General features: G+C 41.9%; 1 protein-coding gene across 6 annotated transcripts in view; it reads left to right on the top strand.

The window, feature by feature from the left end:
• Positions 1–2,730: 2,730 nt before the first annotated feature.
• The window catches only part of GK (glycerol kinase), a 76,172-nt gene continuing 58,907 nt past the window's right edge, over positions 2,731–19,995 (top strand). For 5 of the 6 annotated variants that reach the window (XM_024987813.2, XM_005228313.3, XM_005228312.5 and 2 more), the window contains exons 1-3: positions 2,772–2,964; positions 14,691–14,764; positions 17,117–17,223. In XM_024987813.2, the coding sequence (XP_024843581.1) occupies positions 2,887–2,964; positions 14,691–14,764; positions 17,117–17,223 (259 nt within the window). In that variant the 5' untranslated portion in view covers positions 2,772–2,886. Of the gene's footprint in view, positions 2,965–14,690; positions 14,765–17,116; positions 17,224–19,995 lie in introns of all 6 variants that reach the window. The other variant, NM_001075236.1, reaches the window with a different exon arrangement.

Below are 19,995 nucleotides of genomic sequence, written 5' to 3'. Positions count from 1 at the left end.
AAGTCCCTTAATTAATTTTGCATCACCAGTTATTTCCAACTTTTTCTCATAGGATGAAAAATGGAATCAGAATATATATTGGTTGATTTTTATATTTATATATAAATCTATATTAAAAATCTATATATAAATCTATATTTATATATAAATATATTCCCTGGTGGCTCAGAGGTTAAAGCGTCTGCCTGCAATGTGGGAGATCCAGGTTCGATCCCTGTGTCAGGAAGATCCTGGAGAAGGAAATGGCAACCCACTCCAGTATTCTTGCCTGGAGAATCCCATGGAGAGAGGAGCCTGGTAGGCTACAATCCATGGGGTCACAAAGAGTCAGACACAACTGAGCGACTTCACTTTCACTTTCATAATAGATTTAAGTTTCCAGACTGTAGCTGGGGTAAGGGATAAGAAACAGTATGCAAACAGGGATGATTCCAAAAGGATGAGAGTAAATAAGTTTCTGAGAGTCAGAGTAAATATTTAAGGTGTGGAGTTGAGATAAGGCTGAGCTGGATTCTCCCATTTAAGACCCATTGATACCCTTGGTATCAATCATCAATATCAAGGCCTGCAAAACAAAGAGCTTAGTTGGAATCTTAGGAATTGCATTTCCAGAGACACAGATTCAGGTTCTCTTCTGGAGAAGAGAAAGAGTAAAGGGTTTATACAGGCAAAAGCCACAAGGTGGTTCAAGAATTACAACTGAACCAACATAAGAATGGGAATATTTGTCTTTAAGGAATTGTGAGTTACATTACAGTAAGTGTTCCATAAGTATCTTGAGTTTCTGGAACACTGGGCAGATGTTCTGAATGCCTATGTTAAAGATAAGAAGGCTTCAAAGTTTAGATTCCATCCAGGATAAGACATGCATAAGTCACTTTTCCTCAAAGACATAAGTTCTGTTTTGGTAAAGGAATGACAATGTGGAACACACAGACTATCATGGGAACCACAAGATCAATAAGTTTCAGAATCTCTAGTACATCTAGCCCTACTTTTTCTGAAATGTCTGAATTCTGATCACACGATACTGCTGAACAAATGATTTGCCATCCTGTTAGAATCTGAGAGTCAAAAGTTGTGTGAAAGTTCAGACATACTCAGGGATTTTTGTTTAATGGATCAATGTGGTAGGTTTGGTGACTTTCTTTTTACTGCCTGTTAGAGTCTAGGAAATCTTTATCTGTATCAGTCAATTAACATTTTTCAGGGTTTTCCATCTGGGACAAGTTGTCTTAATTCCTTTACATTTGCTGGTATGCCTGTCTGTGTCTTTTCCTCTTCCAGGAAATTCAGAAATACTGCTTCATCTGCATTCCTAAAGCAAGTCAGTTTATCAGTACTTACCAAGTCCAGCATCTCCAGAAGTAGGCCTCATCTGGAACACTAGAATTTGATTTCTAAACAGAGTATAGGAAAATTTGCTTCCAGAGCAAGAGTGAGAAAACTGTAAACACAAGAGATGAATAAGTGATGTGGTGGAGAGTAAGGCAAAAGGGGAAAAAATAAAAATGATGTTCCAGAACACTGAGAGGAACACTGAGGAAATGGGGTGGAAAAAAGTGTGAGAGTGGAAATAGTACAATGCTTTTGAAATTGATAGAGCACGCTGGTTTACAAAATCAATTTAGTGATTTTTCAACCAGCATTTTAACAAGATGATATGCAATAGAATAACAAAAATACAGAATGCATAGGATTAAAGATAAATATTGTTTTGGAAACATTTAGAACATATGTAACGATATATAAAATATATATAACATGTAACTATATGAATATAAATGCACACGCGTGCGCACACACACACACTTGAACATATGCCTGGGGTTGTTTTGTTAGCTATTTCTCATAGTAGGTCTCGGTCCAGAGTTTGAAAATTCCTGAAAAACAGGATCCCAAAGAACCCGGCAAAGTAAATTCAAGGTCAAATGAGCAAGCCCCTTTTCTCTCCTTTTTGCTGTCCACAGCATTTAACGGAAGGAGAGGAAATGGCGGGTAAGGGAGAGGACACCAGAGGGAGGTCAAGCGAGGAGCAAGGGCACATCAGGACAGGGAGGAGCCCCGGGACTTTCTGGATAGTCAATTGATGACCTGAGGAGGTTGATTTGTGAGCGCTTTCCTTGAACGCTAAACCGAAAGAACTTCTGAGTTCCTCATCCCTAAAAAACCTCCAGAGGCGAAGGATTCGCGCTGCTCCTGAAGGTGACACTACCTAGGGTCAGCCCCAGTGAAGGAGATTATTCTTAAGTGGGACGAAGAACGGGTAAGTGGGCGGGGCATCGGAAGCGCGGGAAGGCCCGGCGGGGTCGGTCCAAAGAGTGACTCACGCCGTGCTCTGCACAGCCCACCAGAGGAGCAAGCAGTTCCGCATTTTGGAACCCATCCGCGAGCTGAAGCCCCAGGGCGTAGGTGGGCTTGTGCCCTTTCTGCGGGCCAGTGATGCTCCCTGCAATGGGCAGCACCAGCTTCCCCCTGCGGCCCTGCCGCAGGCGGGCTTGGCTGCCGGCTCGCCGGGCCCACGTGACCTGCCGCGCGGGACACCGCCTCCGCCGCGCCCAGGCCCCGCCCCATGACGTCACGCTCCCTCAGACTGTCTGAACGTTCCTTCTCTTTCCGCTTTCGGTCATTGGCCGGCCTGGCAGACAGCGCCCCCCCCTTCACCCCGCCCCCGAAGTCGTAGGGAACGCGGGTGGGGGCGGGGCCTGGGCCGGAGGGGCGGGGCGAGAAGGCTCCGCGCCGGTAAAGGGGCCGCTCGGAGCGCGGTCCGAGCCATCTACTGCCGCCAGCCTGCAGGCCCTCCAGGCTAGCCGCACGCCCCTTCCCCGCCCGTCGCCGTCACCAGGGAAACGGGTCAAGACCGCCCGCCAACCCAAAGCTGGTTTCATGGCATCCGCGAAGAAAGCAGTTTTGGGGCCCTTGGTGGGAGCAGTGGACCAGGGCACCAGCTCGACGCGCTTTCTGGTGAGCCCGGGGTGGGTGCCACTTGAGAAGGTGCTGAACCGGGGCGGGAGCCTTGGAACGCCGGGGCTGGGTGTCGCGTCCCCATCCCGTTCTTCCCACGGCCCGGGGCCCCGGCTACGGGGCAAGAGGAGGAGGCCAAGGGTTCCGTAGTGGGACTTGCCACGCTGGAGCCGCCCCGCCCGGGCCTGGGGGAACGCGGCCTCTCGCGACCCCCGAGGCTGAGTTGAGTAGCCCTGGCCTCGGTGGTGGAGCGCGGCCGCCTACTGATGGGGGGATTCCTCCCCCGAAGGGAGCTAGGACTCATCGAGCATCCGTGCAGAGCGGCCCGCCTGCAGCCGGGGACAGGTGGCCACACTGACCGCTGCTGCAGTCTTCCCCAGAAGCATTTGGCCTGCCCGGCTCAGGACGTCCTTGGATGGGGGGAAGCTGTGTCACGGCTGTGGGAGCCTAACACAGCGTCTGTGGAGCAGTCAAACAAATATAGTATTTGCGTGATGATGCCTTGTCATCGTCTCCCACAGACATTGCAGAAGGTAGAATGCTCAGGGGGCTGGCGAGTGGCAGAACACGTTAGGGAAAAGTCACACTACACTGCTTTTACCGGAATCTTGATTTCATTTCGAAGCTTCGTAAATTTCAGTTCCGATACTTTGCCTGTTACAAAGATGACTGTCCTCTCGGCACTTCACAGCATAAAGTGACAGGGAAATTGTTTCTCTTTTTATTTGCCATGTGTGACAGCAGAGTTTTGCCATAATGGAGTGCTATTTAAGTGACTCTCTGCTGATTGATTTGTTTGGGGCCATTAGGAAACTTGCTCTTAAAGTAATCTAGTACTGAGTTCAGTAAGATCATTTAAAAGTAATTGAAATAAACTGTTGTTGGTTAAGAGCTCATTCTTACAATGGACATTTGACTAACCTGGCAAGTTGATGTAAATATTTAATGATTGCTTAGCTCCCTCTTCACTTCTTTGTCTCAATTCATGTTTTGATGTCTTCTTTAGTATGTATATGTATGTATACATTGTATATACCTTACATATATATATATTTTTCAGAACTCTATTTAGTTGACCACTTGACTAAAACCTGCATCTGTACCTTCATTTTGATACTCATCTCTCTTGTCTAAAGTCGGAAGCTTTCAGTCCAGTTTTAGCTTGGTTCTTATTTAATGACTTACGCTGGTTTGAGCTGCCAAGACCTAATTCTCCTGTTTCTTACATTGTTTATCTTTTGATCAGACAGGGCAGGTTTTACTTTGTCTTATTTTCATATAAATATTTATAAAGTAACCCTGAATCATAAGTAAAAAAGTTCACCTAACTAGATTTGATTAATAAAGTATACAGTCATCACTACCATCTTCCCAAATTAAGAAAGACCATTAAGACATGTGTGTTGACTAACTGTGGGTTGAGTTTTGAAGCCACATTCAAGAATTGCCCACACAAATGCCTGCAGGGGACAGACAGGTAGAGGGAGGAGGAAGGCTGGAGAGCGGACTCAGGCTAAAGGGACAGCCTCTAGCTGCCAGGCGGGAACACTCGCGCTGCACAAGCTTCAGATTCTTTAAGAAAAATTGGTAGTCAAGCGTTTTCAGTGAAATCTTCCTGTCCTTAAATGTTGGCAACTAGTTGCTAATGGACTGTAGGGGCCAAACCAAACATGGCAGTTGTTCCCAAGTTTATACAGCCTTTGCCCTCTCTGAAAGTGGGTAAAATATTTCCTAACTCTGTAGGCTGCCCTTTGAGTTGCCAGCCTGACCGTGCTGGTCTTCCTTTTGACTTGTCAGTGTTGCTGTACATGGGGCTTCCCTGGAGGCTCAGATGGTAAAGAATCTGCCTGCAATGTGGGAGACCCAGGTGCAATCCCTGGGTTGGGAAGATCCCCTGGAGAAGGGAATGTATTCTTGCCTGGAGAATCCCATGGATGGAGGAGGCTGGTAGGCGCTACAGTCCATGGGGTCACAGAGTTGGACACAACTTAGAGACTAACACTGTTGTCATGCATGTAGCCCAGCAGTTTTCTTTATCTACTGCAGGTTGTTCCTGGCCCCTCAGATTCTGTTGCCTGAGGAGTGTCTTTCTGCATTGGTGGGGAAGGAATGAATCAACTTTATATTATCACAGTCGGTTGTTCAGTGTTTGACATGAATAGCAGGAGCCTTTAAGAAGTCGGCTGCTGTTTACTGTGGCTTGATCTCAATGAGTAAGCTAAGGTGCACATTCAGAAGGCTCCAATCCTGCTTACAGAGTGATGTTTAAAAGTTGATCAGTAAAGTTTCCTGCTCCTTGAGAAACAACTCTTCAAGTAAGCTTCAGAGGTAGATAGAAGACTACTTGTGTGAAGAGATTCTGGGTGAAGTAGAGAAAAATCTGGCAATGGTTTAGAAAGGTTTTTTTTTTTTTTTTCCTCCCTTGGTTATAAGGAAAGAAGTTGCTAAACCACTGTCTGCAAAATTCAGATAATAGATTTGTTGAACAAGTGCTTCAGTCACAAAGTCATCCCCAGGGGTTGTACCAGTCATATTGTTCCACATCGTAATTATGACTCAGAAATAATTGCTTATCTTCTCAGGAAAGAATACAACAAATAAGAACTGTCATAAGGAAGCTTATAAAGTGAAAAGTATTAAAATAATTTCCTGGCCATTATTCACTGCATTTGCATGTCTCATTCAGTGTTCACAGGACCAATCACCTCACTGAGCTTCCCTGTCCCTTCTTCTATGCCAGTTACATTTTTTCCCCCATAAAGGACACAAGATTTGTTTATTCACGTTCTCTCATCCAAGGGAAATGCCTCCTCCCCATTTTCCCATATCTGCTCCTTGAAATTCTGTTCTTCCTCCAAATAGAGGCTCAGTTACCATCTCTTGGTGGAAGTCTTTGCTCAAACCCTTTCTCAGAATTTCTCCCCCTTCCTAGAGCATTCTTTTTATGTCTCTGTTAATAGCTCTTATCAGCTTTACTTTGTGTTATTATGTATCTGCTGAACTTAAAGCAGGAACCTCCTTTTGGAGACTTGTTCATCTTTGTATTCCTTAAAATATCTTGGTCAACATGAGAAATGAACACCTGTCTTCTCTACAGGGAGTGCTTTACACATATTTCTTGAAAAGATTTTTATAGGTCAACTGAATTTGAATTCAGATTCTCCTTTTTATCTTGTCAAAAAATCTTAAACCTCTCTGTCTGATTACTTAATTAATTCTCTTTTAGTAGTAGAGCTGCAAATTTAGAATGTGTTCACTTCTTCCTCTAGTAGTCAAAGGCTTAACCTGGGGACCCTAGGCATATGTTTTGCACCAAAAGAAAATTTCCAACTTGTCTGATAGGAAAGTGAGCTAGGCTTGGCAAGGGTTTACCCAGATTGCAGAGTAGGAACTTCTTGGAAAGAGAATTAGTGTAACAGGTTTAAAGGAGGGGCCATTTCTTTATAAGTCAAAAGCTTCTGCTTAAACAGTCAACTTCCTTCTTTAATTTGGTAGCTTTGTTGTTTCCCCATTAGATTGACTGTTAAAAAAAGACTCCACCCAAAAGGGTAGGATGGGGTAGGAGGTGGGAGGGTAGCTCAAGATGGAGGGGATGTGTGTATATTGATGGCTGATTGGTGTTGATGTATGGCAAAAACCAACACAACATTGTAAAGTAATTATCCTCCAATTAAAAATACATTAAAAAAACAAAGGCTTGGATTGTGTTGTACCTGTGGTGTGTCAGGTACTTATTGAGGACTTTCCCAGCATTATCTCATTTAATCCTCATAACAACTGTGATGTAGGTAGTATTATTGAGCTCCTTTACACAGGTTATTAGAACATGTTGGGGAATGTGCCCAAGGTTGCAGAGTGACTGGTGGAACTGGGATTCAAATCCAGGTCTCTCCCAGTCAGAAGCCTACCGTCCTAACTCCTCCTGCCTTCAGTAGGTTCCCCAGTTTTCTGAGTACAGTTGTTTCTCCGTATCCAGGGGATTGGTTCCAGGTCTCCCGTGGATACTAAAATCATAGGATGCTCACATCCCTTATATAATGAAATAGCATATCACTTGCATATAATCTAGGCACATCCTCCCTTATGCTTTAAATCCTCTCTAGATGACTTATACCTAACACAATGTAAATACTGTGTAAGGAGTTGTAAATACAGTGTAGATGCCATGCACATAGGTGACAGGCACAGGGTAACTTCATGTTTTGCTTTTTGGAACTTTCTGGAATTTTTTTTAGAAAACACTTTGGATCTGCAGTTGCTCAAATCTGTAGAAATGGAACCATGGATGTGGAAGACCTTCTGTGGAGGGAAGATAGGAGGCTGGGCACTTACCAATTCTGATTATGGTCACAGATGAATCTTCACCAAGTAAAACAGACTTACACACTGGTTTCACAATCTGTTTTTTTTTTAAAGGTTGCCTTTGAATAAGTACTGCTGGTTTTGATCATCTTGTGACTCAGATTAAGTGGGGCCAGGGCAGGGCTTAGGTGTAGTCACCGTGGATAATGGTTGCGTAACCATTTTGTTCCAATAGCCAGCATCTGTGAAGAATGACTTGAATTGTAGCTCTATGCTTATTTTGGCAGGAAACATTGCCTTGGCCCCGGTTGTCTCATCATACTTAGAGATCTCAAGGTTAAGGGATGGGTTTCCGCTTTCTTTCGTTTATGTATTCAACACATAAATATTAAGCACCCATTAGGGGACAGGAACTAATGAACAGTGAATTTGGTAAAATGAATTTGGCCCACAGTGGAATGAGACCCCTCTTATAATAAATGTAACTGTGTTTTCCAACCCCCACTAAGTTGGTTTTCTTTCTTGCCCATCACATTACAGAAATGGTAAGAACATCTCATCAGAGGGCTGCCACCCTCTCTTGTCCTCTTGTCTCATAAACATAAATGTTTAGAGCCTTCAGTTTGGACTTCCATGAGGGGCAGAGTGGTATCTTTTTTTCCCCCTCTCCAAAGCTTAACACAACGTTTGGCATCTGGTAGGTGCTCCTTGGACTTCCCTGGTGGCTCAGTGGTAAAGAATCTGCCTGCCAATGCAGGAGACACAAGAGACATGGGTTTGATCATGGGAGATCCCTGGAGGAGGAAATGGCAACCCACTCGAGGTTTCTTGCCCAGAGAATCCCATGTACAGAGGAGCCTGGTGGGCTACATAGAGTCCATAGGTTCGCAAAGTGTTGGACACAACTTAGCGACTAAACAACAGCAGCAACAGAGGTGCTTGTTACTTGAATAGACATCAGCAGAGAGAGGCCTCCAGAGCTTGATGTGTTGTCTAGAACTCTTGGACTGAAAGACTAGAAAGGGAAAACTTGTGGGGTCTTGGGAAAAGTTGGATTTAACAACTATAGTTATATTAGAGGTATGTATAAATATATGCTATTGAATATAACCTCACTTTTTAAAGAAAAATATGCCATTTGCTATGTTTTCTTTACTTCTCTGGCTTTGGGAAGATGCCATGATGCCATTTGTGGTCAAGTTTGCAATGTAACATGTTCGTAGCTAGTATTTTTATTTTAGATGCTATGGATTTACATAATATCATGGTGTTTTAGAGAGGGAGTTTGCATTCCTGAAAAATGTCTTACTTACCCAGTAGAGTGTGGCATGAGTAGGCTAGAGGGGAAATCACGTGGGGATGGGATGCTTGAGTTAGTCACAGAGTGGGTGAGGCAAGCCTGAAAGACAGGTACTTAGTAAGGACTGTATTTCGTGTCTCCACTACGCCCCTTTGGCTGAGACAGAAAAGGTGGGCATTGTTTCAGAAAGTTCTTTTTAAACAGTTCTTATAGAAGTAATTTTCCTTGTTTTAGGTTTTTAAGTGTCCCCCTCTTCCAAATCTGGAAATTGATCATAATGTAGGCACAGTGGTGAATATAGACTAATGACTTCTAACTCTCCTGCTTATAATAGAAATAGTAGTAGTAAGTGGCAGCAGTAGTAGTCGTAGCAACAGCAGTAGTGGTAACATCTTTTGGGTTTCTACTATGTGCCAGCACTATGCTGAACTTTTCTTTTCCTACCTGAACTTGTTTCTTCAGGTTTTCATTGCCCTCCCCCACCAAAAACAAACTCCGGAACTGAGACATGATTTGCGCTTAGAGGTGAATACAGAACTGGTGATTTTTTTAAAATTTATTTTATTTTTTAACTTACAGTATTGTATTGGTTTTGCCATATATCAACATGAATCCGCTGCAGGTATACGCGTGTTCCCTATCCTGAACCCTCTTCCCTCCTCCCTCCCCGTACCATCCCTCTGGCAGATAGGTGATAAGAGTTCAGATTTTAAAAAAAAAATCATGCATCGTTGCCAGTCCAGGTTCTATGCACGATTTTATTTTTTAATCTGAACTCTTATCACCTATCTGCTGCACTGGTGGTAGTAGTAATAATAGGAACAGTAATCAAAATAGTAGCGCTGATAACAACAGTAATTGTAACATCTTTGGGATACATGTTATGTGCTCACCTTGTATGAAATACTTTTCATACATTACTTAGTCCTTTGCAGATGGAAAAATCAGCAACTTAGAAAAGTTAAAGTCAGACAGCTGACATGGGACTTCCATGGTGGTCCAGGGGTTAAGGTCTTCCCAGGTGGCACTAGTGGTAAAGAACCTGCCTGCCAATGCAGGAGACATAAGAGACACAGGTCGGGAAGATCCCCTAGAGGAGGGTATGGCAACCCACTTCAGTGTTCTTGCCTGGAGAATCCCCATAGACAGAGGAGCCTGGAGGGGCTACAGTCCATGGGGTCGCAAAGAGTCTGACACAACTGAAGCGACTTAGCACGCACGCCAGTGGTTAAGACTCCATGCTCCCACTGCAGGGGGCACCTGTTCAGTCTCTGTTCTTGGTCAAGGAAGATCCCACATGCTGTGCTGCATGGTCAAAAAAAGATGAAAAAACACAACCAAAAAACTGATATGGACAGGGCTGAGCTTGAGCCCCAGCCCTAGCTCTTCCTTCATATGACATCAAGCGTGAGGCTCTCAACTGCCTTTCTGGCTCACATGCAGTTCTAAAACTCTCTCTCTCTCTCTTTTTTAATAGACATATGGTTGACACAGAAGGTCGTTTAAGTTTAAGATGTACACTGTGTTGTTTGATATATTTGTATATTGCCATATGATTACCACTGTAGCATTATCTCCGTAGCACTGCCTTATCACATCATTCTCACTCATTTTTTTTGGTGGAAACCATTAAGATCGAGTCTCTTAGCAACTTTGAAGTTTCTGGTACATTACCACTGACTCTAATCACTCTGCTGTGCATCAGCTCTCCAGAACTTATTTATCTACTAGTTCCAAGTTTCTCCCCTTAATGGATCTCTTTCTTTCAGCTATGTCCTCAAACATTAGCAACTGACTGCTGGTGTCTTCACTCAAACAGAGGTTGTTTAGAATGAAACTGGCAATCTCTTTACCCCTTTCCATACTGTAATTACTGCTCCTTCCCATACTTTTGTTTTGTAACATTGCCTACTCTTTTTTTTTAACTTTTTATTTTATATTGAGGTATAGCCAATTAACAATGTTGTGGTAGTTTCAGGTGAACAGCAAAGGGACTCAGCCATACATATACATGTATCCATTCTCGCCCAAACTACCCTCTCATCCAGGCTGCCACATAACATTGAGCACAGTGCCCTGTGCTGTAAGTAGGTCCTTGTTGGTTATCCATTTGAATATAGCAAAACACTGCCTACTCTTAACTTGGAACCTGTAACCTGTCATCCTTGAGTATTCCTCCTTTTTTGTCATTCCTCCCTATCCAAGCCCCTAATGCATCTAAATACTTATACCTCCTAAACTGAATATCTCAGCAACACGCTTCATTCAGTACCCACGGCTGCCAAGACACCTCTAGGCATCTTACATGGATCACTGCAGACACCTACATCCTCAGCTGCTCTGCCTGCCTCAGCCTACCTTCCCCACTGTTCCCAGTCTTCGTCTGCAAATTACATCTTCTGAGAGCCCCTCTCTGACTCCCCCCAAGTCTGGGTTAGATGTCCTTCCTCCTCTTGATAGCATAGGCAGCCCTATGTTAGAAAACCTCTTCATATTTGCTGCCACTTAATGGATAAAAACATCACAATTAGTCCCGGTATGATTTTGTACTGGAAAAGCTCTGGTATTTAGAAAACCTAGAGCTTAGCCCTGTTTTGTCAGTTCCATCCCATCTCTTGGAGCTTACTTGGTAAGTAAGAGAGCATTTCCGTTAGGTCCATGGGTTTCAGCTTGTATTGTCATTTCACTTTCTGCCTTGGAAGTCCATGGTTAAGTGCACTTCCAGAAGAGTTTAAATCTTTAAGCTGAAGTCAGTAAAATATGAAATCTAAGGTAGGGTGTGGTCCAGAGACTGAGCTAAAACTCTCTGTCCCTCCCTCCCTCCCGGCTTCTGAAGGGTCCTAGAGATGCGGGGAGGATGCTGAACACTGGGCCAGATCTCTTCCAGATCCCATAAACTCTTGTGTATTCCTTTAAATGAATTTTCTTAAAATGAATTTTTTAAAAGGGAGTTTCTGTTCTGTGCCATTGTGCATCTGCAGTTTGGACTGATCTTTAAATTGAGTTTCAAACTTGAAAAGGATGAAAAAGATGAGGAGCATCTGTAACTCAGGGGTGTTTCTACCTTGCCATCTAACAGTTTTTACACGAATGACCATGCTATTCATTTTATACAGCAAATTGTATAGCCATTGCTATCTTTTGAGATCTACCTGAAAAGAACAGACTAGCATTTTTGCTCCTGGGTAATGTGTTGTCATTGGAGTTACCTACTTCCCTGGTGGCTCAGATGGTAAAGCATCTGTCTACAATGCAGGAGACCTGGGTTCGATCCCTGGGTTGGGAAGATTCCTTGGAGAAGGAAATGGCAACCCACTCCAGTACTCTTGCCTACAAAATCCCATGGATGGAGGAGCCTGGTGCAGGCTACTGTCCATGGGGTCGCAAAGAGTCGGACACGACTGAGCGACTTTACTTTCACCCATCAGCCATAGAGTCTTATGGAAACATCCTTAGCTTACTTTGGATACTTGTCCACCTGCAGACAAATGGATAATCAGGAGGCTTCATTACAATTCCTCACATGAACTAGGTATATGAGAAAAGCACTACTCCACAACGTCACTGTCCAATATGGCAGCCACTGGTCTTCGGTGGCCATTGATCACTTTGAATGTGGTTAGTCTGAATTGAGTTGGACCAGAAGTATAAAGTCTATACCAGATTTCAAAGACTTAGTACTAAAAAAGTAGACAAGCTAATCAATTTTGTATTGATCACCTGTTGAAATGATTTTAGATATATTGGTTTAAAAATGTTAAGATTATTTTACCAGCTTTTTTTTTTACTGTTTTTTTGTGAGAAAATTTTAAATTATAAAATTATGTTATGAATTATATGTGGCTTGCATTTGTGACTTGCATTATATTTTTGTTGGATGATGATCCACGAAGCAAGTTGCAGATTCTAAAATAGTAAATCTAAAACTTGCCCCATGCACTGGGAAGTGGTGCATGGGGTCAGATCCTAAACACCTAAAGGTGATGTCCATTTTCTCCTCAGAGTCAGAGCTCTAAAGAAGTAGAGAGGTCCAGACTTCATCCTCTTACATCCACATGTTCTGTGATCAGACATCACGCTCTAATATGCCAGATAGGATTTGCCAAATTACTTCCCGTTTCTGTGCCTATTTCAACAACCTTTAAATCCGTTTTTGTGTGTGTGCATAAGGGTCCTGACATTAGCCTACTTAAAACTAGGGGGTGATGGTGGAGGAAGCCTCCATTCATAGCTCCCTAGGTCCACTGTCGAAGTCTTATGAATCCATCTACCAAAAACGCACACCTTATTTTAAAAAAAATTTTCCTTGGAGGATAATTGTTTTGCAATATTGTGTTGATTGCTGCTGTACAACAACTTGAATCAGCCATAATTATATGTGTATCCCCTCCCTCTTAAGCCTCCCTCCCCCTTCCCATCCCACCCCTCTTTTTTCTTGTTCCAGGGTCCTGTGGGGACTTGTAGACTTTGGGATGGAGAAGGCAGTGGCACCCCACTCCAGTGCTCTTGCCTAGAAAATCCCATGGATGGAGGAGCCTGGTAGGCTGAAGTCCATGGGGTCATGAAGAGTTGGACACGACTGCGTGACTTCACTTTCACTTTTCACTTTCCTGCATTGGAGAAGGAAATGGCAACCCACTCCAGTGTTCTTGCCTGGAGAATCCCAGGGACAGGGGAGCCTGGTGGGCTGCCGTCTGTGGGGTCTCACAGAGTCGGAGATGACTGAAGCGACTTAGCAGCAGCAGCAGCAGACTTTGGGAATGGGAGTAATATGAGGAAACATACAACTATGGCTTCCTATTAAAGTTTCTGCCATTTAACCATTTCCCATTTGATTTAATAATGTATCTCCTAATAAGTACCTGATAGACCACAGTGTTTTAGATATTCAACAAATATTTATTAATTACCGACCCTAGGCCAGGCACTATTCCAGGCCCTAGAGAAACTTTAGAAAATAAAATGGGACAAATGGAGTGGACATCCTAGAAACTTACACTAATGCTAAAGTTGTAAATTACTGGTATATTACACCGGTTTCTGCCAACTGCCTTTTATTTATGATGTGTCAGGTTAACCTTTGACTTGTGAGATATTTTATCTCCTCAGAGGACTTGAGAATGTTCCTTCTTGCTTTCATTAGTTTATCACTTCCTCCCCAAAAGATGATGTGTGTGGTGAGTAGGGAGGTGAGCAGCGACAAGACTCACCATGTGTTTCCCCTTATTACTTTGTCTTTCTGAGTCTGTCTTCAGCGAGGAATTTTCTCCCACAGGAAACCTAGGCCTGGAAACACTTTCTTAATTGGAGGTGACTTTACTGCTGCAATTAGAGTGATTGGGGAAGTTAATTTTAATTAAAAAATGAACTCTTAACTCTGAAAGGCTAAGTCATGTGATACTTAAATATAGATATACCCAGGTGAAAAATAATATTTGGAAAAGAAGTTGTTAGGTTTTTAGGAAGCGTTATTTTAATGGTGTTAAAATTGCAGAGGCTAGTACTGCACTTATTCTTTGGTAGCTTTCCTCCACAGGTTTTAATGTTTTATAATCCAGGGCCACCAATTCATGTCACAGAGAGCACTCAGCTTGATGCCACCGTCGGTCCTCTTCTCTCCTTCCTGATAACGACTCTCCTTGGCTCTCATAAGAGTGAGATGCACTGTTACACTTTCCTTCAAAGGAATTTACACAGGATGCTTTCCTGCCTGGGCATCTATGATTCCTGTTTCTACATGCAAGATGGATGCAGAATGGAACCTGACACTATCACTATCAGCACTGGTCCAGCTCTTTTATTTTTGGTTTTCCTAATCTCTAAAAGAAATCCATACTATTCACTGGTTGATGTATTAAAGTTCCTACATCTGGAACCATTTTTTTAAAGAATGAAGAATTGCCTCTTCAGCTTTATCTTTAACAGATTTTCATTTATCTAAAAAGAAGTTATTTCTGAAGCTACCTTATAACTTGCATGATTCTATCTGAAGAGAGCATTGTCTGGCATTTCCTCTGAAATGATTCTTCTATCAGTGAATAAGAACTTCAGTTGCTGAATAACTTTTGAACATCTTTGCTGTCTACCTGCATTTTTTACTCTACTCTTGCAATATATTTTTCAGGTTTTCAATTCAAAAACAGCCGAACTACTTAGTCATCATCAAGTGGAAATAAAACAAGAGTTTCCAAGAGAAGGGTATGTTTCCTAATTTAATATGTAAAGATACCTCATATTTATTAGTCCATCTCAACCCACCTGCCCTATGTCTCTGTAAAGTAAACTTGACCAAACACCCTCCTGAGAAGACAAGGAATAGGTATTAGTCAAGAAAAGAAGCAGTAACTTCGAACTTCCCAGATGGTCCAATGGTTAAGAATCGGCCTTGCAGTGCAGTGAACTTGGTTTCTATTGTCAGGGAACTAAGATCTGACTTGCCAAGGAGCAGCTGAGCCCATGTGCCATAACTCAGGCTTGGCTTAGCAAAAAGAATAAATAAATAAGTAAATATATATATAATATATATAAAGAAGCACTAACTTGGTAGGTCAGCAAAAATGTAGCTGACTGATGGCTTAGAAATTCAGGGACAGAAAAGGAGTTGTAAAGTAATAAAGCAAAGGTGTATTAGATATCAGAAAGTCCACATTGACTTTGAAGTCATTTAGTTTTATATCTTCATTATTGTCAAGCTGCTTCTCTCCTGATTTGCTTGTGAGGGTTTTTTCCTTAAATAAAGAAAAGATTTTTTTTTTAATGCATATATCTTAACATCAGCTACTAAATCATCCTTTTGGGAAATAATGTTCATATGTAGTAATTGTGGTATTACTAATATATATGCACTATATAGTACATATACATGTACTGTACAGTGTTCAAAAATTGATATTTATGACACAACCACTTTGAAAAACTATGTGGCAGTTTCTTATCAAATGAATCATATATCTGCTGCATTCTACTCTTAGGAATTCATCCAAGAGAAGTGAAAGCATATGCCTATAGAAAGACTTATCTACATGAATGCTTATAGTAGCTCTGTTCATAATAAAACTGGAAACCCCTCAAATGTTTGCCATCAGTAAACAATGAATATACTATTCATCGGTAAACAATAACAATGAAATACTGTTCGTTAGGTTTAAAACAGTGGCCTCATACATGCAACAACGTGGTTGAATCTCTGATATCATGGAAAATGAAAAAAAGCTGGGCATAGGAGACTACATCCTATATGGCTATCTAAAATTTAAGAATGCTGAACTGATTAGGATGATAGGAATCCTGAAAGTGGTTGCCTGTGAGTGTGTGATTGACTTGAACGCATGAAAGAACTTTTCTGGTGCAATGGAAATATTCTACATCTGGATGTGGGTTAGATTGGTATATGCATTTGTTGAAACTCAACAAATGTGTGTGCTTTAGATTTGTTCATTATATTGTAAAGTTTACTTCAATTTAAGAAAGAGGAAAAGCAGTGCCTTACCAGATTTTCCATTAAAAATGTTCTCCTCTGTTTCAGGGAATTCCTTTGTTTAATAATAAAAGTTATTGACATGTTACTAGCATTGGAATGACTATCTATAGACTTGATCCCATTGCAGTTTAAGAGAGAGGATAGTTAGTCTTGGAAGGATAGAAATTAGAAATATGTGGAAGGAGATCGGGTTTTTGGAAAGAGAAAATTTAGAGACAGAATTCATAGCTTGGGAAAGCTGGGCAGGCCTGGGCGAAAGCTGGGCAGACCTGGAGGAAGGCTGAGAAGAAAGGCATTTGGCATTCCCTTGCTACTTCCAGATTGTAGCATAGGAGTCTTTTAACTTGTGTCATTTCTACTTTTCCATAGATAAGGTATGCCATTTGTTTCTCCCAGATATTCACCCTTGTCATTTATTGTGAGCCATTCATCCTTCTGAGGTCCTTGTACCTTATGTACAATTGCACTGGGATTTGGTCTGAAAACTTAGACCAATCACTTGTCTACATGACATAGTTCTTGGAAGGAATTAAAAATTTTTTCCCTACTTTCTAACAACACATTTTAGGAAAAATCATGACAAAAGTGATTAATATACTTATTTGACTTTAGAATTTGTTGTGCTTCATAAATAAATAAACAAATATAAAAGCAAGGAAATCAGTGTGTCAAAAGAATAATATCTGTATTTAGTCTGTTTAAAAATGACTAATGACTAGTGAAATGTGAATACTATCAGATTTCATCAGACCTACAAGATATAAAGAATTGGGGAACTTATTTCTTACTAGATTTGTAAAAAAATGATTTTAAAACAGGTAGAATATCTGCTGTTTGTGGCCTAGTATTACCTCCTTTGAAATGGTTAATTACTGTATGAAGAATAATAAAAATGTAAGGGAAATTGGCCCTTCTTTAAGTCATTTCTTTAGAATATTGGATATGCTTTGTTTATCTGATTTTCTTCAGTTTATGCAGCCACACCCTCATAAGTGAACAACTCTAGAGAAATAAATTATATCTGTCTTGCTTGTTTGTGGACTAACCAAAATACTTTCTTTTGTTTGAAGGTGGGTGGAGCAGGACCCTAAGGAAATTCTGCAGTCTGTCTATGAGTGTATAGAGAAAACGTGTGAGAAACTCGGGCAGCTCAATATTGATATTTCCAACATAAAAGGTATTTTTAATGTTTTACTCTCTCTGTGATTATCTCAGTTAAATTCATTCGTTCATTCAGCACATACTCGAGTGCCTGTGCAATGGCAAGCATTTCTTCAAGAACTGAGGATGCAACAATAAACAGGAAGATTAGGTCCCTTTTCTCTTTGCTTTTGGTGCATTTGAGACCACCAAGAACAGCAGAGAAATATTAGCTAATTTCAGATATGGATAAGTTCCATGCAGAAAATAAAACCCAGTGATATGGTAGAGTATACGGAGAAAGGCTTCCTTTAGATTAGAAGGCCAGAGAAGGCCTCTTTGAGGATGTGACACTTTTTCTGATGTCTCGGAGGTCAAAAGGGGCCAGCCATACAAATATCTGGGGGAAGAGTGTTTGAGGAAAAGAAAGTAGCATGTGCAAAGGCCCTGAGTGGGTATAAGCTTGGCCAATTCCTAGATCAGAAAGAAGGCCAGCATGTCAAAAACAACGTAAAAGAAGGGTTGTTTCTTACAACCTGATAAAGGCTTTCAGTTGGAATTGAAATCTGGAAAGTGGATAGGGCATTGTTGGTAAGTTAGGAGTTTGAATGTTGTTCTTAGTGTCACAAGGAGCCATGAGAAGGCTTTAAGTGAGCTGATAGAGGATAACAGGGTCTGACTTGCAGTTTAGAAACAACTCCCTGACCGCTGTGTGGAGAGTGGATAGGAAAGGTGTAAGTGTGGACGCAAAGAGACCAGTGTGGAGACCACCCTGGGAGTCCTGAGAGAGAGAGGATGATGACTTGATCAACAGTGGTTGTAGTGAAGGTGAGGAGAAAGGGCCAGAACTTGCTGATGAATTGGATGTCAGGGGAGCAGAGAGAGTACTGGGATGAGGGGGAGAGATGGGTCACAGATGAGACTTGATTTTTTTTTTTTTCCTGGAGCTCTTGGATGGTTATAGAGATGCTCTTTACTGAGGAGAGAAATAAGGAACAGCTTGGAGTGGACAGAGATTTGAAATCAAAGCACTTCATGTATGAAGTTGCCCTAAAATAATTGAGAGTGTGAGATTATTATAGACACCTGTTCATTCCTAGTAGTTTTAATAGAATATCTGCCTATGTTTGACTTTGCTTCATTCATACAGAGAGGGAAAAATAACCCAGACATCTAAAACTGATGTGCTACTAATGTAAAGGGTGAAAGCATAATGTGGTTATTGTCATCTCCTTAGAGTTTAAATGTTTCTAGCTCATCATTCAAGGGCTATTCTGTTTCTTCCTTGGCTAATTTGTCTCTAGATAGAGTGAATAATTAGTTGTTGGTGGTGGTTCCTTAATTCATGTCATCTTGGCTCTGAAATTGACTCACACTCCCAAGTTGAAACATTGATTTTTTTTTCCTCCAGAGTTTCCCTTATTTCCCTAAATAAAAAAAAAGACTAAGCACAATCAAAACTAGTCATTCAGCAAACTCAGAATGCCTACAATGTGCTAAGTGCCCTTGGGACACAGTGGAGCACAAATAGGGTTGTACAGCTGTCAAATGGGAGAAACATGTCAATCCCATGACAAATTCATGGGATACTGTAACAGTGATATTTCTGTTACTGCAGATTTTTACAAGAAATACCCACGGGCAGTTTGATATAGGTTAACAGTTTTTTAATATCCTACCCTCATTTTATTCCTACATCTAAGGGAAAAACTTCACATTTCTTTTAGAGTTGCATTCACCAAGTTTTAGATGAGTTGCATGTGGAAGTGATTGTTGCTCAGTTTTCTTGAATTGTCCTCACAGCTTTCACAGTCTAAACAGTGTAAACATATGAGGCATTCACCAGCACACTCTGTTGTCAAATATCCATTACCAGTGACATTAATCATCTAGGTGGCTGAACGCCATGTTCAGGATGTAGACTCCAGAGCCACTGGCCATGATTTTGACCTCATTCTACCTCCCTTACAGGTGAGGTAGGCTGCGATGTGTTAGCCTTCTGGACCTACTCAGGTGGTTCTTTTTTCTCTTGTTTTTGTGGTATTCCTGAAGATGACACATGACTGCAGTCCAAGTGACTCGTCTTCCACTTGCACTGTCTGCAAGAGCACTGAACACATAGCTCCCTGCTCTCTGCTCCTCCGTGTCTGGCCAGTGTGAAACTTATACCCTAACCAAAGTGACCCAGCACTTCCTTCTCAACAACTCTCAGCCTATGGCCGAGGAAGAGAACATTCCACAAGCTCATCCATATCAGGCCGATTGTGCTTAAAAAACTTTTTTCCCAGATAATTTCTTGAATGGGCACTGTCAAGGGCCAAGCTTTGGCTAGAGCTCTAGGTCACAGAAGCCTCATGATGTAAAGGATTTTCCATCACCTAAACCTAGTTGTGGATGAGGGGACAGGAAGCCATCACAGGTCGTGGAGCTCTTTAGTGGTGGATAACATGCATGCTCAGCCACCCTGTCTCCTGGTCCAGTCCTCTCTTTCCTGAGCCACACAATGTTAACCTCAAAATGGCTTGAGTTTTGAGTTCCAGTGTGGCAAATAAATGATTTTTTTTTCCCCACTAAAGAGTGACTCATTGATCACTTACCTGGTGGTAATCACTGAGTTCATCATCAGATCAGATCAGATCACTCGCTCAGTCGTGTCTGACTCTTTGCGACCCCATGAATCGCAGCACGCCAGGCCTCCCTGTCCATCACCAACTCCCGAAGTTCACTGAGACTCATGTCCATCGAGTCAGTGATGCCATCCAGCCATCTCATCCTCTGTCGTCCCCTTCTCCTCTTGCCCCCAATCCCT

This window comes from Bos taurus, chromosome X (assembly GCF_002263795.3).
Source record: "Bos taurus isolate L1 Dominette 01449 registration number 42190680 breed Hereford chromosome X, ARS-UCD2.0, whole genome shotgun sequence".
In the NCBI taxonomy this organism is placed as follows: domain Eukaryota; kingdom Metazoa; phylum Chordata; class Mammalia; order Artiodactyla; family Bovidae; genus Bos; species Bos taurus.
Note: the sequence above shows the minus strand (reverse complement) of the source record. Positions and strands in the feature narration are given on the sequence as shown.